The 26,842-nt window shown below is 45.4% G+C and overlaps 1 protein-coding gene across 5 annotated transcripts in view; it reads right to left on the bottom strand.

Moving 5' to 3' along the window:
* The window catches only part of MPP7 (MAGUK p55 scaffold protein 7), a 1,064,688-nt gene that overhangs the window by 466,991 nt on the left and 570,855 nt on the right, over positions 1-26,842 (bottom strand). For all 5 annotated transcript variants that reach the window (XM_069211307.1, XM_069211311.1, XM_069211312.1 and 2 more), the window contains one exon: positions 10,049-10,126. In XM_069211307.1, the coding sequence (XP_069067408.1) occupies positions 10,049-10,126 (78 nt within the window). The remainder of the gene's footprint in view (positions 1-10,048; positions 10,127-26,842) is intronic.

Here is a 26,842-nt window from a genome sequence, read left to right as displayed (position 1 = left end):
AATTTATGTAGATTCTTTTTGTGGTTCTCTTTATTCTTCAGCATACCGTAAACAGGGCCTTCAGAGATTCCGTTCTTTCAAATGACCCAGGTAATATCGATGACTATTTTAATCATGAGACTTTTTGGTTCAAGCCATGATCTTGCTTAGTAATGTCGCTGACACCACATTAGAAAGCCCCTTGATTTTAATATACAGGCTTTTGAATCACACCAGCCAGCTTCTTAATTTCAATATTTCTATATGGAATCACATGTTATGTCCATTCTGTACTCCCCATTTCTCTTTTTTGAATCCAGGTAGAAAGCAGTACTATAGGTACATTAGTGACAGCCATCTTCCTTAATGTTCATTCACTTAAAAGGGGACTTAACTTGTTCTTTTTGATTTTGAAATCCTGTTGTTTACTGGTTTACATCACAACCATGGAATCAGAAGTTTTTTTCCTCCATGACATTACTTAAAAAGCGAGCACAGACCAACTGCTGACAGTTCTGCAGTCTCTACTGAAAGCAGTTGTCACATTTTTCCTTGAATTTCAAAATGCATAGTATTACAAAAGTGATGGGAGGGTGGCAGGAAGGTGGTATTTTTAGGTCAAGACTAAGCAGCGCGCAGCTCTGCCTACAAGACATGCTGTATTCAGTCTATAGGCTTTAAACATGCCTACTCTTGCCATTCATTGTCTGTTGTACTTGTCTTAAATGCTTCCTTTTTATTGGTGAATTTTTCTAAATGTCCCTCATTTGTGTGCTTAGTTCCCTCCCAGGCGATTTCACTAAGAGAACATTTTTGTTGGCCATCACAGTACATTCACAAGCGTTTAAACTTTCTCCTGTTTCAGCGTATGATGGCCCCTCCTCCTTTCAGGTTTTGCCTTTAATCCCAGCCACGATCCTTTCTCCACGTGGCCTGGCGCCATGCTTCATCTTACATATTATTCTACTTTTTTAATTAACTGCTCCTTGTTTTGTTTGCTAGTAGTTCCTGCTATAAAAGCCACCACGTGACAGAACACTGAACCTAATCCTCCCGTGACCTTTGCCTCTGCCATGGAGAACCATATATGGGAATAAACTATGCTGCAGACAAAACTCACAAATGTTAGGCCATGCACTTTGGATAGAAAGAAGCACTTCTCTGGGGTCACAGGCAGGAACTGCAGCCAGTCAACAAGTGACATGTGTCAAGGGGCTGAACTGACTCGCGCAACATGAGTTTATACACCTGGCTTATCCGTTTGTCCTTCGGCAAAGCACCACCTTGTAGTCACATTTTCAGATTATTTATGTTAGACATTGGCTGTCTGCCATTACTGAGTGAAACGTGCTATACACAACTTCTGTCTGTGTCTACATTCTAAGTTGATATCCCCTCGACCAGGGTGGGGGGGGGGGGGGGGGGGGGTAGGAGAGGGGATGGGGTAGACGTGGTCTAAAGCAATCAGGGTGTATGCATATTTCCTTTTTAGGCTTTACTTATATCACTCATGAGACAGGACATCATAAGCTTTGTAGTGTAAAAGGAGATGGCTGTGTACTTACAAGACTGCCGATTCAATTATGATTATTTTTTTTGACATATGTTTTCTTTTACATTTCTATATTACTTCGTAATATACGCCAAACTGCGCAGTGAAGTCCATGTGTAATTTTAAAATATTGTGGGATTTTTTCGTTGTGCAGCACGTACAATCATGTCCATTTCACGAGCACCATATCCCCGTATTAAATTCTAGAGGATAACACCTAGAGGCGATTCAGTCCTCAAGTCTCCAAAATGCACACGCACCCACTCAGATGTAAAAGTAATGTATGAGAAAAACTGTAATAGACCGTATTGTAAGTGACAGATGTTGGTAAGCATTGACATAAAAAGGATGCTATGGGCCCTAATTTAGGCAAGTGAAATTGTCAACCTGCCCCTTGTTCAGTAGTTAGAACATCCATAAGTGAGGTGCAAGATGCCCCAAAGCCTTAGGCCTGGTTGTGCTGCACCTACTGCACTACCTATCATTAAGTATTACAATGCACATAACTTCTATTCCCCCCTCCCAGTTTCCTATCTCATTACACCTTGGTGTAGACAATGTGCAGCTGCTTCTCTGATCCCAGTGGTAAATCCTCATTCTAAGTGCTCTAGACAGTGCTGCAGCTGCTTCTCTAGAACCAGTGGTAAATCCTCATTCTTAGTCCTCTAGGAAGTGCTGCTAGCTGCTTCTCTGGTCCTGTCAGTAATTCCTCATTCTAAGTCCTCTACACAATGCTGCAAGTTGCTTCTCTGGTCCTGTTGGTAATTGCTCATTCTAAATCCTCTAGACAGTGATGCTAGCTGCTTCTCTGTTCCCAGCGGTAATTCCTCATTCTTATACCAGTAGACAATGCTGCAGCTGCTTCTCTGGTCCCACCACTGGTAATTCCTCATGCAGCTGCTTCTCTGGTCCCCTTGTTAACTCCTCAGTTCTAAGTCCTCCAGGCAGTGCTGCAGCAGTGTCTTCATTTCCAGTCGTAATTCCCCATTCTTAGTCCTCTAGACAGTGCTTTAACTTCATCTCTTTTCATACATCCACTACACCCCAAACCAAAACACATAGGTAAAAGACACTGTCATTTACAATATCAATAGCTCTAACACACACACATGCGAGACCTATTGCATTGCAAATGCTTGTTTGGATTTGGATGTGAAGAGGAGGGTACTACTGAGGATCATGACGGAGTGTGGCAGAGCATCTGGTTTGTTTTTACTTTTTGCATTACGGGAGGCGAGGGTATTAAGGGTGGTCAGACTGTGGGCAGGGAAAAGTGAGATGCACAGAGGATGGTGGAGGTAAGTGTTAAGTATGTGATTTTTAATGAGACTGCAGTATAGCTTTCTTGCCTCAATGCATGCCATAGGAGACGAAGAAGAGAATCTATCTAATTGGGGACCTACAGACCATAAAATGGTGGGCTGGTAGACGTCGCTAATATAGGGTTTTGCAACTCAGGGTTCCGAAGTGAAAACTCAAGCTTCATTCTAGCTGTCTATACCTATTGGTGGATAATAAGCCCACTAAACCATCTAACTAGTTTGGGTTCATACTTAGAAAGCACAACAATAAGTCTAAAGGCATCTTGGAGCTGGGATTAACGCAAATAAATGATAAATAAGGGGAATCTCAGAAAAAATAAAATTATTTAAGGAGCCTTTCTAAAAGTGTTGTCGTCCTCAATTATACAGAGGTCAAGGGGGAGAGAATTCCAAAGACAGGAGGCAACTGCAGACATTATGTATGCCTACGTTTATCCATTCCTTCTCTGACGAAATACATTGTTTGGGGAGATTAAGGGTGTGTACCTTAAATGAATGTCCCTGCCTACAAATACCTTAACCTCCATTCATGCATATAGTTGAGTTATTTTAGGCCTGGTCACTGAAATTATGCGGCGGAGGGAGGGGGTGAAATGTGCTGCAGGAATGAGTGAACTATGCAGCAAAAAAAGCCAAATGATGGCATACCGCGACACATACCGCAACAGCATTACTTCATATTTTTACACTTGTTAACACTGTCTGGGAATCGGTTGCACCTCTTGAATACCTGTTCAAAACCCAAATATACTAATGGGCAACAAAAAACTGACAAATCAACATTTGCAAAAGGCCATCCACTGTAAGCAGCATGGCACTGTGTTTTTAGTAACTTTAGAACCGTTTGAAGCATTTTTTTGTTAAAATCTGATTAAGTAGCAGATAATGTATTACGTGGCAAATGTCGCAAATTTGTATTTATGGGAAAAACGCAGCAGCCCTGATTTCAAGCCACCATTTATAAAACATGCCTTGAGGCATCCAAGCTCAGCTGCAGTCATGATTCCACTTGATTGTGGCAGGGGTGTTTACTTTAGGCAATCTGGTGCAACCATTAAACTCTAAGAAACCTCAACTTATTATTTTCTTATTTTAACCCCTTAGCTGCTGGGCCTTTTCCCCCCCAGTGCTGAGCCCTTTTTTGGCTATTTGGGGTAGTTCGCGCTTAGGGCTTCATAACTTTTTGTCCACATAAGCTAACCACGCCAAATTTGCGTCCTTTTTTTCCAACATCCTAGGGATTCTAATGGTACCCAGAGTTGGTGGTTTCCCCTGGAGGAGACCAAGAAAATAGCCAAAATACAGTGAAAATTTAGTTTTTTCCAAAAAAATGAGAAAAAAGGGCTGCCGAAGAAGGCTTGTGGTTTTTTCCCTGAAAATGCCATCAACAAAGGGTTTCTGGTGCTGAAATCACTATCTTCCCACCTTTCAGGAACGGGCAGACTTGAATCAGAAAACCAAATTTTTCAACACAAATTTGGCATTTTACTAGGACATACCCCATTTCTACTATATTTGGTGCTTTCAGCCTCCTTCCAGTTAGTGACAGGAATGGGTGTGAAACCAATGCTGGATCCCGGAATGCTAAACATTTCTGAAAACTAGACAAAATTCTGAATTCAGCAAGGGGTCATTTGTGTAGATCCTACAAGGTTTTCCTACAGAAAATAACAGCTGAAATAAAAAAATATTGAAATTGAGCTGAAAACAACAGCCATTTTTCTTTATGTTTTACTCAGTAACTTTTTCCTGCGATGTCAGATTTCTGAAAGCAATATACCGTTTTGTCTGCTGGACTCTTCTGGTTGCGGGGATATAAAGGGCTTGTAGGTTCATCAAGAACCCTAGGTACCCAGAGCCAATAAATGAGCTGCACCCTGCAGTTGGTTTTCATTCTATACTGGGTATACAGCAATTCATTTGCTGAAATATGAAGAGTGAAAAAGAGGTATCAAGAAAACCTTTGCATTTCCAAAATGGGATCAAAATAAGGTTTTGAGGAGCAGTGGTTATTTGCACATCGCTGAATTCCGAGGTGCCCATACTAGCATGTGAATTGCAGGGCATTTCTCAAATAGACGTCTTTTTTACACACTCTCTTATATTTGGAAGGAAAAAATGTAGAGAAAGATAAGGGGCAATAACACTTGTTTTGCTATTCTGTGTTCCCCCAAGTCTCCCGATAAAAATGATACCTCACTTGTGTGGGTAGGCCTAGTGCCCGCGACAGGAAATGCCCCAAAACACAACATGGACACATCCTATTTTTTTTATAGAAAACACAGCTGTTTTTACCAAAGTGCCTACCTGTAGATTTTGGCCTCTAGCTCAGCCGGCACATAGGGAAACCTACCAAACCTGTGCATTTCTGAAAACTAGAGACCTAGGGGAATCCAAGGAGGGGTGACTTGCGGGGCTCGGACCAGGTTCTGTTACCCAGAATCCTTTGCAAACCTCAAAAAGTGGCTAAAAAAACAAGTTTTCCTCACATTTTGGTGACAGAAAGTTCTGGAATCTGAGAGGAGCCACAAATTTCCTTCCACCCGGCGTTCCCCCAAGTCTCCCGATAAAAATGATACCTCACTTGTGTGGGTAGGCCTAGCGCCCGCGACAGGAAACGCCCCAAAGCGCAACGTGGACACATCCAAATTTTTGGAAGAAAACAGAGGTGTTTTTTGAGAAGTGCCTACCTGTAGATTTTGGCCTCTAGCTCAGCCGGCACCTAGGGAAACCTACCAAACCTGTGCATTTCTGAAAACTAGAGACCTAGGGAAATCCAAGGAGGGGTGACTTGCGGGGCTCGGACCAGGTTCTGTTACCCAGAATCCTTTGCAAACCTCAAAAAGTGGCCAAAAAAACAAGTTTTCCTCACATTTCGGTGACAGAAAGTTCTGGAATCTGAGAGGAGCCACAAATTTCCTTCCACCCGGCGTTCCCCTAAGTCTCCCGATAAAAATGATACCTCACTTGTGTGGGTAGGCCTAGCGCCCGCGACAGGAAATGCCCCAAAACAGAACGTGGACACATCACATTTTTTCATAGAAAACAGTGCCTACCTGTGGATTTTGGCCTCTAGCTCAGCCGGCACCTGGGGAAACCTAGCAAACCAGCACATTTTTGAAAACTAGAAACCCAGGGGAATCCAAGATGAGGTGACTTGTGGGGCTCGGACCAGGTTCTGTTACCCAGAATCCTTTGCAAACCTCAAAATGTGGCTAAAATACCACGTTTTCCACACATTTCGGTGACAGAAAGTTCTGGAATCTGAGGGGAGCCACAAATTTCCTTCCACCCAGCGTTCCCCCAAGTCTCCCGATAAATATGATACCTCACTTGCGTGGTTAGGCCTGGTGCCTACGACAGGAATAGATCACACAACGGTCAATGTTGGTCCTTACGTGAGGCAGCTGTTGACCCTGGGGTGATCCATTCCTGACACAGGCACTAGGTGTAGGCACTCAAGTGGGGTAGTGTTTTTATCAGGACAGGTGAGGAGTCACTGGGTGGTAGGAATGTTGTGGATCCCAGCATATTCCTGTAGTTTGTGTGACAGAAATGCGAGAAAAATAGAGTTTTTTTTCAACATTTCAGCTTTGCAGGGTATTCTGGGTAAGAAAACTTTGGGGAATCCACACAAGTCACACCTCTGTGGACTCCCCCGAATGTCTAGTTTCCAGAAATGTTTGGGTTTAGTGTGTTTCTCTATATGGCCGCCGAATCCAGGACCAAAAACACAGGTGCCTGCCTTACAAAACCAGTTTGTTTTGCCATAGACAATTTTGATGTCTCCACAATATGATTTGGGTGGTGGAATTTGGGGCTGAACTAAATTGGTGAGCTCCCAAGAGAGCACTCTCTCTCTCTGCTTGCCGCCGCATTCACCTGCTCTCTGGGTTGGCCTAACCCACTATTACCCAGTTGCACGAACAGCTTGCAAAGGGACAGCAGGACTGTCCTCATCACCTCCCTCATAATGTACTGGAAGAGGAGTTTTCGAATGGGACTCCTCTGACTGAAAAATCACTCCCAGAGTCTGCGCCATTGTCCTATCCCTCAGATGCTGTCTCAGTATCTGATGTCTCAGTCTCTGATCCTATGTCAGAGCGGTCCTCTATAACCCGAGTGCAGGCAGCAGTCATCCATCAAGATGCCATCTCTGCTATTGGCTAAACTGTTGCTCTAAAACACTAGCCTACGTAGACAGTCACAAAATCGATGGTGTGTGTGAGATACGTGCAACAGTAGAGGCCACCTTACCTGCGCTTCTTCCCTCAATCAGCACGTACTTTCAAGACACTCAAAAAACACCTTGTCACATACCATTCGTCACAGTCTTTAGCACCTCCTGCGCCCAGTCCAACAATCATTATTGGTGCTCCCACTCCCTCCTCCTCGGATTCCCTCATTACCACCCAGCAAAAGTGCCCTTCATCTATCCATAGACTTTACTAATGTACTCAGCTATTTACATAAAATACAGATGTGCTCTTTGCAGTAGGCATATAAACCTTCTGCGCTTCTTTATGGCACTAAAACTGCCACTAGACAAGTCGGACCCTTTTCCCCCCAGGGAAACCACACACATATTGACAAAAGTGATGTATATATGACAGCCAACCACCTGAAACTCAACTCAAGCAAAACCGAAATAATCCTCTTTGGCCCTCACCAAAAAAACCTGGGACCCCCCATGGTGGCCCACCACGCTAGGCCCTGCACCCACCCCGCCAACTACGCACGCAACCTCAGCATCATCCTAGACTCCTCCCTCTCTATGACCCAACAAATCAACGCTCTTACCTCCTCATGCTTCAACAAACTCCGTATACTGAAAAACATTCAAATGGATCCCCACAGAGACCAGAAAAACTGTCACTCACGCACTCATCAGCAGCAGGCTTGATTACAGAAACGCCCTCTACGCCGGCACCACTCTAAAACTCAAGTGCAAACTACACGCATCCAGAACTCAGCAGCACGACTCATCCTCGACCTCCACCGACACGAACACATCTCTTCACACCTCAAATCCCTCCACTGGCTCCCCCATTGACAAAAGGATCACCTTCAAGATCCTCATCCTCACACACAAATCACTCCACAACACAGGCCCTGCCTACCTCAACGAGAGTCACCTTCCACACCCCCACACGAAACGTCCGTTCAGCTGACCTCTCTCTCGCCTCTGACCCCCGCATCAAACACACCACCACCGGGGGCAGATCCTTCTCCTACATTGCACCCAAAACATGGAACGCACTCACAACCCACATTCGCAAGACCCAAAACCTACTTCTTTTCAGGAAGGGCCTCAAAACCTGGCTTTTTGAACAGTGAACCTCCTAGCCCCTTTCCCTCCCCCCCGTCCCCCCCCAGCGCCTTGAGACCCTCACAGGTGAGTAGCGCGCTTTATAAATCTCTTTGATACAGATCTACCTATATATATATATATATATATATATATATATATATATATATATATATATATATATAAATATATATCTACATAGATATATCTATAGATATATCCATGTACCTAGATATATCTATCTACATAGATATATATATATATAGATATATACATATATTTTTTTTTTAGTTGTTGTATGGTTTCCTTGGGGGCCAAAATTTGAAAAATTTGAAAAAAAAAAAAATCCCCTGATGGGGGGGGGGGGGGGCGATCGCGCCCCCCCTCCCCCCCAGGGGGCACCTACCTTTTTTTTTTTTAAAGAAAATTATGCCGGGGGGAGGGCGGCCCGTTTTCCGGGGGGGGGGGCCGCCCCCCAAAAGTGAAATCCCTGGTGTCTAGTGGGGTTTACTGGCCCCCGATCGCAGCTGTGCTGCGATCGGGGGCCAGGAAACCGTTTCAGAAGGCCTCATAAGAAAGGGGAGACTCTCCCCTTTCTTCCGAGGCCTTCTGAAACTGTTTCTGGCCCCCGATCGCAGCACAGCTGCGATCGGGGGCCAGAAACAGTTTCAGAAGGCCTCGGAAGAAAGGGGAGAGTCTCCCCTTTCTTACGAGGCCTTTTCAAAATGTTTCCTGACCCCCCCGATCGCAGCTGTGCTGCGATCGGGGGAGCCAGGAAACCTGAAAGTGTTTCCTGGCCCCCGATCGCAGTACAGCTGCGACCGGGGGCCAGGAAACACTTTCAGGAAGGCCTCGTAAGAAAGGGGAGTGTCTCCCCTTTCTTACGAGGCCTTCCTGAAAGTGTTTCCTGGCCCCCAATCGCAGCTGTGCTGCGATCGGGGGCCAGGAAACACTTTCAGGAAGGCCTCGTAAGAAAGGGGAGACTCTCCCCTTTCTTACGAGGCCTTCCCGAACGTGTAAAAGGCCGTTTTCCCCATGAAAGCAGGAAGCGGCCGCAAGGCTGCTTCCTGATTTCATGGGGAAAACACCTTTGCAACGTCAGCGCGCCTCGCTGACGTCACAAAGGGGCGGGTGGGGGGCGGGGGGAGACACGGTAGCTTCCGTGTCTCCCGGGGGGGAAAAAAATTAAAATAAAAATCCTCGGGTGCAACGCACCCGAGGATTTATTAATGCCCTTCCTGGTGTCGGCCACTGGTCGTGACCCGCACCAGGGAGGGTGTGTGGGCGTCGGCCAGTGGCCGACGCCCGCACTTAAGAGGTTAAAGATCAAGGGCATTAAATACTCTATCAATACAGGCCTCCTGTAAAAAATATTTGTGTGGCTATGAAGGTAATTCAGAAAGCACACATGTCGATAAATCACTGCTGCTGTTTTTCAGCAGGTATGTTTTTGACAATATTCTCCTTTGATGCATTTCCTATGCCTCGTTTCTATAATATCATCTGTCATTTTTCTTGCATGTTAATGGCGCCGCCATCTCATTTGTCTTTTATTTCTAGAACATTCCTTTAGTCTTTGTCTTTCACAAAACAATGCTGGCCGGCAGCAGTTTTATCCCAGTAGATTTCTAACCTGAGATTTGGATGTACTTACCGAATCAGAACAAACGCCTACCCGGCCTAGAAAAGATTTTATAAGACACGAATAAATAGCATTTAAAGTTATAGCAGGAAAAAGGCTTAACGACGACAGGGCCTTTGGAAACACGAGCAGCTTCTTAAAGCTTTAGCTCAAGATGACTGCACTCGTATTTGTGCCATGTTTGCTGCTTGAGAACAGTTTTTTTTGGAAGCGTGTAGCGGGTGATTTTATCAGAGTTCACTTACGTCATCTGCCAAGGCGGATGCCACATTCAGTACAGGTACTGGGTTCTGTCTCTCGTAGTAATGTAGCTTCTCGTGAATCTGTAAGACAGTTGTACAACAGGGTTCATTCAGGAATAAAATAGCAAACGTATAAATGTGCTTAAATATAAGCATCTGTTATGTACCTATATATAGAGTAGGAGCACAATACAAGAGTTTAGATTCTCAAAACAATACATTGGATGGCAAATGTTTTAATTTTATACTTATTGAGAAAAGTAAAAACTTTCGCTTCTTATGGTGTGTTCAACATCTTTTAAATTGCAAAAGCTTATTAACACGGGTATATAATATAATAAATTATATTAAAAAGATACTGGCACGCGATTTACATTTTGAGAGGTTTCGTTAGATTTACATTTATTTCAGTCAGACTGAAGCACAGTTTACATGAGCATTCCCGATTTTGTAATCCTGAATTAAAGCTGCTTTAGTCTCTCTCACTAGAGTGGTCAGTTTCAGGGCGATGTCCAAATAGGTGGCAATGACGTCCCACCACGTATGCTGCTGTAGCTCCAGCTCCAAGTCACCGCTGATGTACCGATGTGTTGTGCTCTACGCTAAGTCCGTTATTAAAATATTTGCTCACACATGCAAAACATTTTATTTAGTTCTTCTTTTAATACCAAAAGATCCAGTGCCATACACTCATATAAATGGGCTCAACAGCATGGCAGTGCATCTCAAAAACACATTATTAGCTTATAGTGCATCTGCGCTGTCACACAGTGACAGTCGCTGGTCCTTCGCAGCAACTAAAATCATTCTCATAACCCTATACAACCTTCGATAGTCGGGGTCGTCCTGCCAATTTCCAGTTTCTCTGGATCTCACGCTTCGCTATGAGAAATGGCAAGTCTTGAAACTTACTGGTAGCTTTAGTTTTCAAGGTATGTGGAAACCAACCCAGAAGACAGTACCCCAATGTGCACGGCATGTCCTTCTTTAAGATAGTGGCCAACATGTCAGTGACCCCCGCCACGTAGGGGCAAAGTCGAGAACAGTTCCATTACATGTGTAGTAGGCCTGCTCCATTTTCTTTGCATCTGGAACACATCGCTTTGTCCCTATGAAAATATTTCTGAATACGCTTGGGGGTTACAAATGCCTGCTGCAATACATAGAAATTAATCAATTTGAAGCTAGCATTTCTAGACCCGAGAGGTGTTCTTTCAAGAATGGAGCTCTAGGCCCCCTCTGGAATCGAGATCTCTAGGTCCTCCTCCCAGCTGGTATTCAGTTTCTCCAATGGGCGACAAGAGTGCCCCCTAATGGACCTATATAAACAGGAGACTACCTTAATGGTGTCTGACGAGAGCACAATATAAAGGCAACTTCCCAAGGCTGGAGGTTTGACAGTCCCATTCCGCCAATGCCACTGGATGGTCGCAGTGACTGCGCTGTACAGAAGAAAATGCCCCTGTGGGACATCAAAGGGAGCTCTAAAGTCCACAAAGGGGAGCAATTCTCCCTCCCTGTAAAGGTTCCCCCAGAGTAGTGCCTCCAGCATCTGCTCAGTCCTTTAAACCTCTCCAGTCCCCCCCCCCCCACCATGTGGTAAGGTCCTTAGCATTGTTATCCGTAGGTGAGGGGTATATGGGATTTTAGTGTGTGTTCGTGCTAGGCAGCGAGCCCAGCACTTGGCAATCACCTGGAATTCCTCAATGTCTGAGGGCAATACACACCTCACTTGCAGCAAGGTCTGCACTAGTTTTTTCAGCCCAGGTACAAATGAGAATAGTTCTCGCTCTGGTTTCTGTCTCCCCGCTATCAACTGGACAACCCACTGAAGCTGGGCTGTCATATAGTACCCTTTAAAATCCGGTTCTGCTAACCCTCCATCAGCTATAGGGAGCTGGAGTGTGGTCAGCGCCACCTGCCTTAGAGCGGAACCCCAGATGAATGATGTGGCTTCAGAGTTTAGGCCTCTGGATATCACCTGGGATATCCACAGCAGGAGCGGCTCAAACACATTTATAAGTCGGGGCTGGGCAATCATTTTCAGCAGTGCTATTCTGCCTATAACAGAGGGGAAGAGTTTTCCAGAAGCCTATGCTAGACTTCAAAGCTCGACCACACTACTTACATTCCCATCAAGAAGATCATTATGGTTATGAAAGATCTTGACTCCGACTCCCAAGAAGTATATGCATCTAGAGGCCCACTGCAGAGAAGGTATATCTCCCTGGGAGAGCCAAGTCTGGTGTTATTGGGAACACCCAGGATTTTTGCCAGTTCACTTTGAGGCCCGAAAGCCGTCCAAAGGCTTCTAGCGTGGTCTTGGCCCCTTCAAGTTCATTATTTGCATCCCGCAAGAATATCAGCAAGTCATCTGCATACAGGGCTATCCTATGCCAATGCTCCTGCAGTCACAGTCCCCAGAAATGGGTTCCAGTGCAGAACCAGGCAGCTGAAGGCTTCACAACCAAGACAGAGAGAAGGGGAGACTGAGGACACCCCTGCCTTGTGCTTCTCTCTACTGTATAGCCCTGGGAGATTCACCTGGTTCGTCCAAATTCAAGCAGTTGGATTCGGATATACCAACCTGGTTCAGCTCGTTCTTATTGCTTCCATATCGTGGATGCACATGCTTTGGTACAGTTGTGCGTAGTACTGGAAGAAGCAATTATGTATCCCTTCCTGTCTGTACTCTCGATCACCACTCTACAATTCTGTCTCCAAAATAGGGGTCCCTCTTTTGGTGGGGTTAGCAAGCCAGGCCAACACTATACTAGCCCCGTCTCATTCTGCACGAGTGTGTGCTATACAGCCCTTATAGACATAGCAGCGGAGTCTCTCCATCCGAGTCGCCACCTCCAACTCCGACTTGTCTAGCAAAGCCTGCTGCAGATCAAGTTTTCCTGGTTGCTGATTCTGTATCTGGTGAAGTTCCTCTTCTGCCTCCGAGACTTCCATCAATAAGGTCCCTCTCACTCCAGTCCCATTGCCAGGCACTGACTGCGTAGTGTTGCTTTAAAGGCCTCCCATTCAACCTGCCTGGTTGATGCTGTCCCCCCATTATCCTCTAAGAACTGTTCAATACTTTGTTTTATTTCTTCCCTAAAGACCTGATCTAACATTTCTGGCTTTAGCCGCCAGGTGGGGATCCTATTCCTAGAACAATGCCATTCAAAGTCCAGGAGGAGAGGATTATGGTCCGAGATTGTGCTGGCCAAATATTCTGTGTTTGATACCGTTCTGTGAACACCTGGGGAGCATAGAAAGGTGTTAAGTGGCACATGCAAATTATATAGACTGCAGAAGTAGGAGCAATCCTGTGCCTGGGGGTGTGCCAGGTGCCCAGTAGACCCCAAATCTGTTGCTGGTCTAGGAAGGTCCAGGCTGTCCTGTGAGTTGGGGTGTCCCATAGTGGGGGGTGCAATCTGTCCATATCAAAGACTGTCACACAACTAAGTCGCCCCCTACCATCACAGATTGGGCAAAGCAGTGCACCAGGGGCCCAGACAATCTCACTAGAAAGGAGCCCTGGTCCGTTTTCAGTGTATATACATTAATTAGGGTCAGATCTCTACCGTCCAACTTCCCACTTACTGCTACATACCTCCCGTCCGGGTCTACCACCTGACTCATGTATTGGAAGGGGACGCATGCTCTCACCCAAATGGGGACTCCTCTTGCAAAGGCAGAGTAAATAGTGTAGTACACTTGACCCTGCCACCTATGATGGTGTGCCAGTCCTTCCCGAGTTACCTAAATAAATGCTATGTGTAGCCTCGCCAATTTAGGAACGAATACACTTTATACCGCTTTGACAGTGTGCATGCCTCTGATGTTCCAGGAAAGAATCCTATAGCTCGGTGCAGAAGCCATTAGATTCATATAGTATTTGGCCATACATGCATTACATCTCCCCCTAAGTCTGCCGTAGGAGCCCCCAGGACTGACATCTCAATTTTAAGGTTGATGCTTTAAAAAAATCCCCGACGAAGTAACCCCCACCAACTCCCAATGAACACGCTTATCCCAGGACAAATCGGGCTTGGTCCCCTGGCCCAACCAGAGATAACTTAACTTAAGATGCGGGCATTCTCACAAAACATGCATGAGCAAATAAGGAAGGGCCTCAATTGTGGGTCCCACATCCGGAGGCCAATATGAAAACATTTAACAATGACAGTTGTGCAGCCTTAAAGGATATCATCTTCAACATATTGGAATTCAGACTTATTGTGGGGCGCAAGGAAATAGCAGATTTTCTAAGCAGCCTTCAGTCCATTAAGAGATATATTGGTGGGCTATTAGATATTGTCATCTGTAGTTCCAGGGGTGACATGTAGCAGTAAGGTACGAGAAGAATGCGAAAACACTAGAGGCCAAGTCAGACTCAGTCTTCTGCCTGGTCTCCACAGGCTACCAATAGTGATCCAGCATCAGAGTCCCTCAGGAGGGCGACTGCCTCCACTGCTTTCCACTGTTCTCTTTGGGATTCCTCACCTAATGGTGTCAGTGCACTGCATGGGCCAGCTCTCCGCCTCCTCCAAGGCCCCAAAGGGCACCACGCTCTTGTAATGACGCTGGGACCCGGCTGAGGATGGTTGTCAATCCAGTCCCAAACGTCTTTGGGGGGAGTGAAAGAACGGAATCCCCGCTGCTGTCACAACTCTAAGGCAAGCCGGGAACATCATTCCATATTGGAGCCCATTTGGCACAGGCGCCGTTTAGCTAGGTTGAAAGTAGCTCAGCACCGCTGGAGGTCATGGGAGAAGTCAGTAAAAAGTTTGACCCTGCTATTGTCTATTAGTGCCCCCGTGTGCCAGGCCAGGGTTAGATTAAAATCTCAAAACTTGTAGAAGAGAAGCTTTGTCACCACTAGGTGCAGGAGGGCCCCAGGGCCAGCAGCCTGCTCAGTACTCAGTGGCCTCACTTCAGTGCAAAAAAGGGGGGGGATAGTCCTTCCTGCGGGAGCTTGGTGCGATTGAGTTTTTCTAGAAAGTCTATCATGTTGGCACCCTCTATCTACTCCAGTATCCTCACTATCCTCATACTGCTTCGGCAGGACCTGTTCTTTGCATCTTCAGCTCAGAGCTAGAGTGTTTTCATCTTAGTCTTCATTGCTGTCAGACGTTTTGTAATATCTGTGACCACCGGTGATAATTCTGCCACCTCCCTCTCTGTAGCGGTAACCTGCTCCTCCAAACCCCAGTGCTTATATCTCAGCAAACTCAAATCAGCCCGAAGGTGCCTATCTTCTTCTCTAGGGCTTCTCTAGTGGCAGTTATTGCCTGCATCACGTCCTGCAGTGTAGGACCCTGCTGGGTGTTAACTCCACGTCCATCTCAGAGTCAGGTGGGAGGGTGTGGTCCTTTTTCCCATGGTCACTGTCATCAGCCAGGGACTAGGTACCACCAGCAATGTCCTCAGGGTCAGTAGGTGGGGCGCTTCTCCCTTCGCAAGCAAGTAGGCAGGATCCTTCCCACTTCCGTTCCCTGGTGGCCAAGGAATGTCAACCAGTGGCCAAGCTTTAAGGTTCCTCCAGACCAGGCTTGTGTAGTTATCTCTCCGTTAACAGGAGTACCAGGCTGCACGCTCACTTGCGTTCCCCAGGGAGGTACCACTCAGGTGGCTGTTTCTCCCAGGAAGTCGCCTCCTCGGGCGTCCAACAAGCCCTGCCTCTAGTGCCACAGGCAGATCCTGGCCAGACCACCATTAAGTCCAAGAGGGAGTCTACGCACCAGCAGCAAGACGCTGGGCGTTTTTGTTCCCCTACTCTGTTCCGCCCGCAGCACTTATGGCTTCCCACACTCGGCGCAGCAGCTTCAGCAGTTTTTTTGTCTTTAAAATTCATGGGTGGCCACACATCCAATGGGGGAGGGGGGGGGGGGGGGGTCATCACCCGCCCATGGAGTAGGGGGTGATGGTGCTCTCACTCACCCCTCATCCAAAAGGTGCCCGTCACTAATCAATACCTGGTCTGAGGGTTGAAAAAAAAAGAGGGGAGTTGGGGAAAGAATGGGCAGAGGGGGCCCCCTCGACATGTACCTCCACCACTTTATCCCAAGTCTGCAAGGTCCTACCTTCAAATGGCTGCAGATAAAGGGGGGCATCGCCGCTATGTGGTGTCCAACTCCTCTGTCTTCCTGACAGCTCTCTCATTCACCCCATGAAGCAGTTGGGTGCGGTCACACAGAGCACCGAGGCAGGCCGCCTCGGTGAGCTGCATCCAGTGGCCCGCTTCGCTTTGCTCCTCGGGTCAGGCCCACGTTGTTCAGGCCGCATTTCCTCTAGTCCCCAGCCATGGTCAAACTAGTTTGCTGCCGCCCGGGGTTAAGTATTAGAGATCCCCACACAGTCTATCCAGTCAGATCTTCGTCATGCTGCATCAAAGGCTGCCGTTGTCGCGGCAGCTGCCATTTTGTGCCCCAGAGACCGCTGATCTGCTCACTACGTTGGGGCGGTCTGGGCCTCTCTGCTGCACAGCCTCACGCACCCGGGGTCCCCCTACTGAAAAGCATTGGAAGCCCAACGCTGTGTTTGCACCCTGGAACTAGCCGTCCCTGTGCTGCTGAAGGGGTGAGTTTGATGCTGACCTATTCCCCCCGGTGCTCCCCTAAATCCCCCACAGATCTGCCCTCCGAAGACTCGGGTATTTACCTGCGGGCAGATCCAATTCCGAGTACCCCCAGTCTCCATAGGAGCACATTCTAGATCTTGCATCAAGTTTGACCTCTGCGCCCGATCTGCCCTCTGTTGCTGGTGGTGGGTGTTTGGGGTTATCATGAACCTCAAACTGTGGCCATCCTAACCCCTGGAGACTGGAACTGTAAGTCTTGCACCTACCTCAAAACTGTAGTAAATTTTCTTCACCCCTAAAACTGTGTTTGAAAATTGCACAGTCAACTTTTAAAAGAGATTATTGCTATTTATTTGAAAACCGTTTAACTTACCCAATTGAAACAAAGTGGTGCTGATACATATGATTGCTTCCTATTTGCAAATGTACTTACTTGCAAACTGAATCTTGTGGTTCTAGAAATAAAGTAACAAAATACAGTTTACCTATATAAAAAACACTGGCCTTGAGTTGGTCATTGAGTGTGTGCTTCCTATATTGCCTGTGTGTACAACAAATGCTTTGCACTAAACTCTAAGCCTAACTGCTTGACCACACTACCACAAAGGAGAGCATTAGTACTATCTGCTTTATTCTCTGCTAAGCCTCTGGGGGAACCCCTGGACTCTGTGCACATTAACTCTCATTTTGATATTGTATACACAGAGCCACCTTCCACCAAAGACACTCATTAAGACTGCAACTTTGAGTCTGCCATCTCATCACAGCAGAAGGAAGCACACCTGTTCAAACCAGCGGCTGAAGTGCAATAAAAAAGCATAGGAACTGTACTAGTGAATGCAATAGGGTGGCTAAAAAACACTGGTCTGTAAATTTTTTGGTCTTTCACCTCCAGATAAGTGCATATAAAATAACAAAATAAATAAAGTTAAGTTAATCAGTGGGAAATGCACTATAGTACATTATGAAACCTCTACTAGTTAATGCACTGCAGAGTTCTAGGTGTAACCAGAGAGTCACAGAATTAAATCTTAGTTGGTGCAGTGGAGAATATTAAATTGTGTATTTTTAGTACTCAGAGGTCTCAATTTGTATCTGTGAAAATCTAAGTCATTATTTTAAACTTACGTGACACACAATATAAGATATACTGCTACAAAATGCACACAGCTTTAAAATGGTGCTTCCAAAATATAGATTTTAGTAATACCAATAGTGTATGCAATGCATTTTTCTTTTACATATGTCCCTTAAAAGCAAACAGTTGCGGCTGGCGACTTGAAAAAGTGACGAGGTGGGGGTAATAAAGCAAAAATAAAGAAAACTATTTTTTTTTTACCTGGACGTCACCGCTGCTCTCCGCTGCACTGCAGGCACAGGCTCCCAGCCCATCCTGCGCCAATCATGAAACTGCTCAGAACAGCATTATGATTGGCTGGAGCGCCCCGGCTGGGCGCTCCAGCACAGACTGGGAGCCTGTGCAGGCTCTCTCCAACTCGGCAACACAGTGCTGGGTTAGAGATAGCCCTTGTGAGCATGTGTTTCTGACCGGCCCCAGACAGCCGGCCAAATATACATGCGCACTGTGGGGGGTGCTCTGTGCACTCCCCTCACTGCTAGTCACCCCATGGCCCTGTCCCTTTAGAAATAAAAAGATAATAAACACTGTTTATTATCCTTTTTTTTTTTTTTAAAGGTTTGCAGCTCCTGCTGGCGGGGGGCGACGCTCCCAAGTTGAGGAGCCGCCCCTGAAAGCAAACACTTTACAGCTCAGCTGGTAACTCCCTTGCACTACTAATCAAAAAGAGTATGTTTTTGTCAACACAAAGCTTCAAGTGATTCAATCAATTATAGCCACTAACCCTAAGTACCCTTTACATTTGCAGATTAATCAGCTGCGCTCATTTGCATTTCTCTCAAGCAAAGGGGCATCCTGGTTAGAAGGCTTGTTTCTTGTATAGTTGTCTGCCAACTTTGGTTTCACAGCACAGGAGACTTCCTGAATGACACTTCAGCTGAAGCATTTAAGCTATCGGAGTTAACCTTCCCGGGACAGTTGTCTTTTCACAAAGCGTAGGAGAACGGTTTTTCATACATTAAAAAAGTATTGGCATGTCGTTCCCCTCCGATGCCATCAAATTCAACCTAAATTCCAATCTCTCCGATTGACAGCAGTAGCAAATAAAGTGAACCGCAAAAGTCTGACAGGCCGAGCCCTAATAACACCTGCGCTGGCTATGCAATTTCTGGGCATGCAGGTTTACTCACTGTTCTGTTAAAAAGTGAAGGGTGAATTGGTGGACCTCTCCTCTCTAACAGATAGGGTTGAATTGGTAAACCAGGCATGGGCCCAGCTGTGGGCTGTTTTTTTCCATCCAGTTGAGCCCCTCTTAAGTGGTTTCAGGGTGAGCTGCATCATCCAGCCTCGCTAGTGGTTCTCCGGGGCCTAAGCACGCTTTCTGAAGGCCTGCAGTAGGGACAGACAGAATCTTATTCCCTCACTTTCTAGCAGGGACTTGCAAAATCCTTTACATATCTTTGTTGCCTCATTTCCCTCTACCTTCCAGTCACTAAATCCCTGCCTAGATCCATCTTCCCCCATTCTCCAACAACCTTTATGTTACCTCTTATTACTCCCACCTCTCTTCCTAAGCATCCCATATCTTTCTGCCTCAGATCCCTCCTTACTTGACTCCAGCTCTTCTACCTCACCTACTTTTCACCCCTTTCACTGGTCTCTACACCTCTATGTACCCATCACTCAATTTCTGTTGCCCCCCCATCCCATCACATTTCTGTCTACTTCACCTGTCTTTAAAATATACTTCTCTGTACCTGTGATGCTATTAATTGTGTTTGACCAATTACTTTGTGTTTCACCACTGCGCATATTAGTTGCTCAATGTTCACCAGTAGCACATTATGGGGGTCATTCCAAGCCCGCCAGGCGGGAACCGCCATTTGGCCGCCACGCGGCCAAAATAGCGATGCCCCCAATCCGACATTCCCGCTGGGCCGGCGGGCGATAACCATGTTAGCGCCCGCCGGCCCAGCGGGAATGAGGGCTGCAACACAGGAGCCAGCTCCGAATGGAGCCGGCGGTGTTGCGGCCGTGCGACGGGTGCAGTTGCACCCGTCGCACTTTTCACTGTCTGCTAGGCAGACAGTGAAAAGCTGGCCGGGGCCCTGTTAGGGGACCCCTGCACTGCCCATGCCAGTGGCATGGGCGGTGCAGGGGCCCCCAGGGGCCCCAAGACACCCGTTACCGCCAGCCTCTTCCTGGCGGTGAAAACCGCCAGAAACAGGCTGGCGGGTAAGGGGGTCAGAATTCCCATGGCAGCGCTGCTTGCTTGCAAAACCGGCGGAGAACCGCCGGACCCGGCTGGGCGACCGCAGCTGTACCGCCACGGTCAGAATGACGATTGGAGCACCGCCAGCCTGTTGGCGGTGCTTCCGTCATTCGTGACCCTGGTGGTCCATGACCGCCAGGGTCAGAATGACCCCCTATATGTTTTGTTCAGTTTAGCTGCCTATTGGCTTTGACATGGCATTAGCCATTACATTCTGTATTCAGTTTAGCTGCCTACTGGTTTAGACATGGCATTAGCCATTACATTCTGTATTCAGTATAGCTGCCTATTGGCTTTGACATGACATTAGACATTACATTTTATATTTAGGTTAGCTGCCTATTGGCTTTAACATGGGGTTAGACATTGCAGATGAGCTGTGTTTTTCCACAAGATGGACCAAGCTGTTTTCTTCACAGCAGACCTTAGCTGATAAGAGCACGTAGATTTTGTGTTTACCTCGCAATCCAGTCTGAGAGCGAGTGAGCTCAGGAGAATTGGTCTCTCTCCAAGGTTCTTCGGCTCTCACACGGAGTTTGCTTTTAAGGATGACTCTGGGCTACAGAGAGGTAGATTGAATCTGTTTGACTTCAGACAGGAACTAGACGTCAGTTGCCTGCCTCCCGTTTGGGTAGAGAATCTCTTTCGCGCAGTTGACCGGAGTCATCAACTTGCAGACCCCAGAAAGATGAAGCTGAATATAGGCCCTACCGCCTTGCCCATACGGTGATGGATTTGGACTTTTATGCTTTGCTTTGAAGTTATGCTATAATATAATCACCTATATTTGCTGTGTACATTGCAACTGAGAAGTACTTTGATATATTTTGCTTTCATTGGTGCGACTACTTTTGAACGTGTGATTCCAATCTACTAATTTCGTCTCTCAGGAACTTGTGGGTGGGGAATTAATAACAATAAATGTCTTCTTTAAACTCAGAAGTGCATTCCAGAGAGGTTCTGTAAGCTCGGTTATGAGATAAGAGGGAAAGCAGAACAGTAACCCACCTGTCATAACCTCTTTCTCCTGCTATCTGTGCCTACCTCCACATCGCTTCCTCCCTACTCCATCTCTACCTCACTCCTTTCTCAACACTTCAGTCCTTCACATTTTACTGCCCTGTCCAATTCCTCCATCTAATTTAGTCATCTCTCATCCTTATCTATTTCTTAACCTCCCCATTTCATTGCTATGCCTCACTTCTCTCTACCTTTCTCCCCTTCTCTCTACCTCACCACTCTCTTCTTACCATCTGTCTACTTTACAACTCACACACTACCTTATCTTTCTACCCCCTAAATGTCATTCTCTCAATACCCAACCTCTCAATTGCCCTCAACTGATCCCTAGCTCGCCTCTCTACTTCTTTCAACCTCTATTCCCTCTGTCTCACCTCTATCACAAACTTACTCCTTTATTACTAACCCTCTTTCTCTTTTTCTAGCTATCTTTTAAAACTATCAATGCATTTTGTCCTCTCTTTTTCAAATCTATCTCTGGGCCACTTTTCAATATACCTTGTCTGTCCCTTTCTTTTGATATCTCCTTACTTCACCTCTCAGGCTTTTCCTCACACACTCTGTCTGAATGTCCCCTTTCTTTCTCTGCCTCACCTTTCTCTACTCTTCACCTCTTTTTTATACCAGTTATCTTCTTTTCTAACATTCACCTGTCTCAACGTACCTTTCTCTATACCTCACTGTCACTTTGCCTAGCCTATTTTTCTGTCCTCTCCTTCTCATTCTGCCCCTCTCTCTACCTCACCAATGTTATTGAGCAATGAAAGCTACAATGTTAAGCATTTTGCGCATATGTTTTAATATTATGTACTGGTCCATTAAGCATCCATCAAGTCACCATTGCTATGTCTTTCCTAAAATGATAGAAACCAGCTTATTAGACACCAATTTGAATGTAAAATATTTTGCATGACAAAATATCTAGATCCAAACACAAAAATAAATGGCTTTATCAACGCTTGTTCAAGCTTTATTTTGGTACTATTTGGCTGGCGCAGAATGAGCAGCTTCATCTTGCAGCTGTTATTGCACGCCCACATTTCTGAAAGGTTCAATTCGAATTTAATGTTGTTTACAATTATGACACATTACATTAGCTGAAAAACAGTCCAAAAAAATAAAAAAAGCACAGCTGTTCTAAACAATGGCCTCCCAAGATAGGTAATGGGGTGCGAAAATTGCTTACATTGGCACTGCAAATAGCAGGCTGGGGGTGTGGGTTCTGCCTCAAGGCTCTGACCTCAACCCTTTCTCACCCAGCCAGAGGTTTCTAGAGGGAAAAGGAGTGATCATTTAAAGATTACCTACCCACCTTCTGATTTCCAAGCCCAAATTTGCCATGTGAGAGGGATGAATTATGCAGTGCTCACTAACAAGAAGGTCCAAAGTTGTAGCAGGTGGACAAAGCAAAGACCCAACCAGCCCATAGGTGGAAATGAGACCATGCTTCAACAGATTTCTGCTTCAGACTACTTCTTCAACTCCTTATATCCCAGTCACCTTCTGTCCCGCTTAACAGGAAAGAATAATGGCCTAGCCCAAGGCCTTCAGTGGGCTAGTTCAGTTACTGAGGCCCGGGTAGGAGTCAGACCACAAATCCGCTGCCAAAAACCACCAAGGGTCACCAGGCCCTTTCTTTACTGTACCTCTGCAAAATCAGGACTATCACAGGGACAGAGCAACAACTCCAGAGGACCATCTATATCACTTTTCAACCCCACTCTTCTCCCTCGAGTACTGACCAACAAAACTGACTTAAACCCTTCCCTCTTGGCTTTAAACTGCATTTCTGTGATGATCAGTGTTCAGGACATAGTTGGTTGGTACAGGATAAATCACTTTTGTGTGCAAGGCTTTGACACTGCAAGTAAGTATTCAGCTTTCAAAAGGTGTAGTGTTGCTAGTCTTGGTCAATGTTAATGACCTCCTATACACTTTACAATGACTAATTCACCATACATATTTGCAAAAAAGAGTCTCCTGGTATTAATATAGCAGTGTTTAATGAAAGACTGCGATCTGTGAATGTGGGCCATTTTTTTTGTATTGCCCTGGCCTATTTTTGATCCAAATCTGACCCTGCTGACAGATCGCTGTGCAAGCACGCCCATAATTCATTACCCTATAGTCAATAATACAGTTTTCTCAGGTCGAGCATATCTGTGCTCACACACCCAGTAACCAGGCAGTGCAAAAACGACATGGCAAATCATCATGCAGTTTAACGTCAAGCAGACATTTAAGGCCCAGGTTGGTTGTCACACTAACGTTTATGAGCTCAGGGACTCCCATCAAGAAAAAGGGTTCCAGTTTTCTAGGTTGTTAGCAATTCTCATAAAGGGGGTTTCACTAGTGCAGTGAACAGAAGGGGAAGATTGATGAGGATACGTCAGTCATGTTTTAAAGGTGCGTAAGAGGGGGGGAAGGAACAAAGATTATATATGACTGAGTATTGGTCACCTCCTGGAGTATGTGGAAACCCATCACCTGGTATCGCATGGTGGTCAGCCCCTTACATCTGGTGGCCAAAACTGCTGGCATTTTTTGTAGCTACACAAACTAAAGCTCCCATGGCATACAGTGGGGCCCTGTTCCAAAATGCATTCTCAGCATTATGGAGATGCTCAGCCAGGAGGCAAGATCATCGACTTACTGTACTAAAGCTATCATATGATGGAATAACTCTCTTCAAATACTCAGGCTTTTGAAAAGGGAATTGAGTATATATCTCCAAAATTTAAACTTTGTATTTTAGAGAAAAATGTGTACTCTTCCATGGGGTGTTAATTTCGGGGTAATTAATTACTTCAGGATTCATCCCAAGACATACATCTTGAAGTAATTCATTTTGAGTCTTGACTGATTTTGTTTTGGGAAGACCATCGGATAAACTGTGATTTACAATTATTTCATTATTTATATAGTATGTATTATATTTTGTTTATTTTTTGGATGAGCCACCTGTAAGTCCCTCACTTTGTTTCTTCGTTTTATGACGGAGATACCATAAGACCATGGCCTCTTATTCACAACTAAACCACATTCTCCTTTTACATACCTTCAGCTATTTAATTAGTTTGACCCTTTCTGTCATTTTGCCTCCCCAAATTATTTTTCTTATTACATTAGTCTAGGACTTGTTTTCATTTCTAAGAACTTAAACCAACATTAACAGGTCACATTTTTCATTAAAAACCAAGATGATGTTTGAGGGCAAAATTGCTTTTCTAATATATATATTTATACTTATGTTCATTTGGGGAGGGTTATTGCTGATGTTATTGCATAAGAACGCATGTGCTGTTGCAAAATATCTCTTAGAGTCATTGCATCACCTACATTTGAAAAGCTTATAATGGCACTCATAAGTAATGATGGCTGTAATCACAACCTGTAAGATTAGAGTAACCTTACGGATATATTTGCCAGGTTATCTGAAAACCGTTCCATGAAATGCAGAATTTGGTCTTTTATTTTACACAAATTTACTTGGACAACAAGGTTCCTCCCCCGTTCCAGGAATCCTCTTTGGTGAATTTGGGCCAGCGTACTTATATCACTGTGAAACTGAACATGGTAATTTACATCTCACCAATGGGAAGGTTAACAGCCATTACTATCATGCACTTGCTCAAGCGTTTTGACACTGTTCATTAGAGCAACTAATTCTAGTGAAAATACTTTGCAACCGCTAGGAGGAATTACACATCACATTTTTTCCAAATGCTATGTTTTGAATAAAATCACAGAAAAAGGAGTGACTGGGAAGTGTAAATAAAATAATGTACATGTTCCTGCATCACTACATGAATGGGACTTAACATTATAGTCTAATGTCCTTAAGTTTTTTTTAATCCTTTCACAGTCACTTAAGCGGTGAAGCACCACTTTTCTATAAATCCCAGTTTCAATGGCCCCGTCTTATCAAAATGATTTCTTAATCATGTACTTTCACCCCAGCAAAAACATAATGGTCCACTGACTTCCATTCTCATTGAATATGAGCAATTAATATCTCTTAGTGGTTGCAACTTAAGCACAAGGATTAAAGAGATACATGTGCATCAATAAAGAGGCTTTGAGACTGCTTCATTATTCTAACAATATTTGATACAATGTGTATCCACCTATCAAAAAAAGCATTTACAGTTTTAGAATTTGGGTTTCCAGTTGGCAGAAGTATGCACCCAGTCCAAGCAGGAACCACAATCCTAGTCAGGGTTAGTCAGATACACACTAAAAGTTAACCTATGCTCTCCCACCAGTAGCTTGGCACAGAGCAGTCAGGCTTAACACCACACAAATATATCACACCTAATTACAAAAACAGTTCTTAATTTAATTAACAAAACAGGACCAAAACAACAAAAATCCAATAAGTACAAGTCGAGATATTAATTTTTAAATATTAAACTTAGTTATAGTGCCTAAAAGCATAAGGTGCCAACTGGAGCTATCTGGTCAGCTAGACCATGTGAAATCTAAAAATTCAGGTCAACCTTGATGAAGTGCAGATCAGGTACAGTCCCAGACAAGTAATCGCTGTAGTTTTATTTTCTTAATAGTTGAGCCAGGAGTCCCCTTCGAGGGGAGAAGTTTACAAGGACCAAGGAGAGCATGACTGGTGGTGGTCTGCAGGTGCGTAGAGTCAACCGTGCATTGCAGACAGATGGACTGGACCCTAGGCGATGCTTGCTGGTGGAAGAGATTAACTTATGGCGTCTCACACTAATTCTTTGTATGCATGGTTCTGGTGCGAGTGGGCCCATTTGTGAAGAGCCCAAAAGCTTGATTTCAGGAGCCACAAAACCACTTCGAAAGGCCTAGGGACCTGAAAGCAGCACAGGAGCTGTGGTATGTTCTTGAGGCTCAGAACAGGAGCCAGAAGAGTAGCTTCTTGAGTCACTCTGGGGTCCAATATGGAGATGCAGGTACAGTTCTTCTTCCAGGGGCAGGAGGGCAGTTTAGTGTCCGATTTAGAAGAGAACCTTTCTGGCTCCCGAGAACTCCGTATCTGTGTGAAGTAATCGCTAGAATAGAATGTAATGAAAGCTTGGTTTAGAATACTGGAGTTCACAAGTACATGCAGAGGAATAAAGATGTTTGATTTACAGCTCTGTGTCTGGCCTTGTCATTCAGCAAGTACCAGGCTGGAGAAGATGCTACATCTGGCAATGAAATAGAAGGTAAGCAACCCAAAGAAAAAAAGCGCTCTCCTGGAGAGATTGCTTTGGTCCAAGCAAACTGCTTGTGTGGGCCTTCGTCGAAGATGCTGAGTCGACGGTTGGGGTACGTAGAGTCAAAGCTCAACTCCAGCCTGTGTGACGCATGTAAATGGAAAACAGCTTGACGGAAAAGTCTACACATCGTTCCTCAAGAAACTACGACCAAGATCATACAAAAATGTACAGCGCTGCCATGCAATATAAAGTTAAACAGTATATGGAATGTTAATGCTGAAGGTGGATTCAACTTGTTTTAGAAAGCGCAGCTAAAGACAATTATAATTTATCACACAAAACCATGAATAGAAGCGATGCAAGGTAGAGATCAACCAGGTGTAAGAAAATGCTAGCTGAAGTACTAACAGAATAAAACAGATGGCTTATTTAGTCAGATAAGCAGAGTAATCAGGCCCTAGTTAACAGTGGCCCCAAGAGAAGAGCCGGGGGTGTGCGCTAACGTAGCGGTCCATATCTGCAGTGGCCAGAAACTTGGCCAAAGGCCGGTCAGCCGATGGAGCCAATCAAGGATGACCCCGAGGCCAGCCCACTGCAAGGCAAAGGCATGAATGGAACTGATTCTGGTTTCCAATCAGAGAGGCAGCGAAGAGCACCAATCCAGACATCAGTA

Source organism: Pleurodeles waltl, chromosome 10, assembly GCF_031143425.1.
Source record: "Pleurodeles waltl isolate 20211129_DDA chromosome 10, aPleWal1.hap1.20221129, whole genome shotgun sequence".
Taxonomy (NCBI): Eukaryota; Metazoa; Chordata; class Amphibia; order Caudata; family Salamandridae; genus Pleurodeles; species Pleurodeles waltl.
The sequence above is the reverse complement of the archived record's forward strand: the minus strand, read 5'-3'. Positions and strand labels throughout refer to the sequence as shown.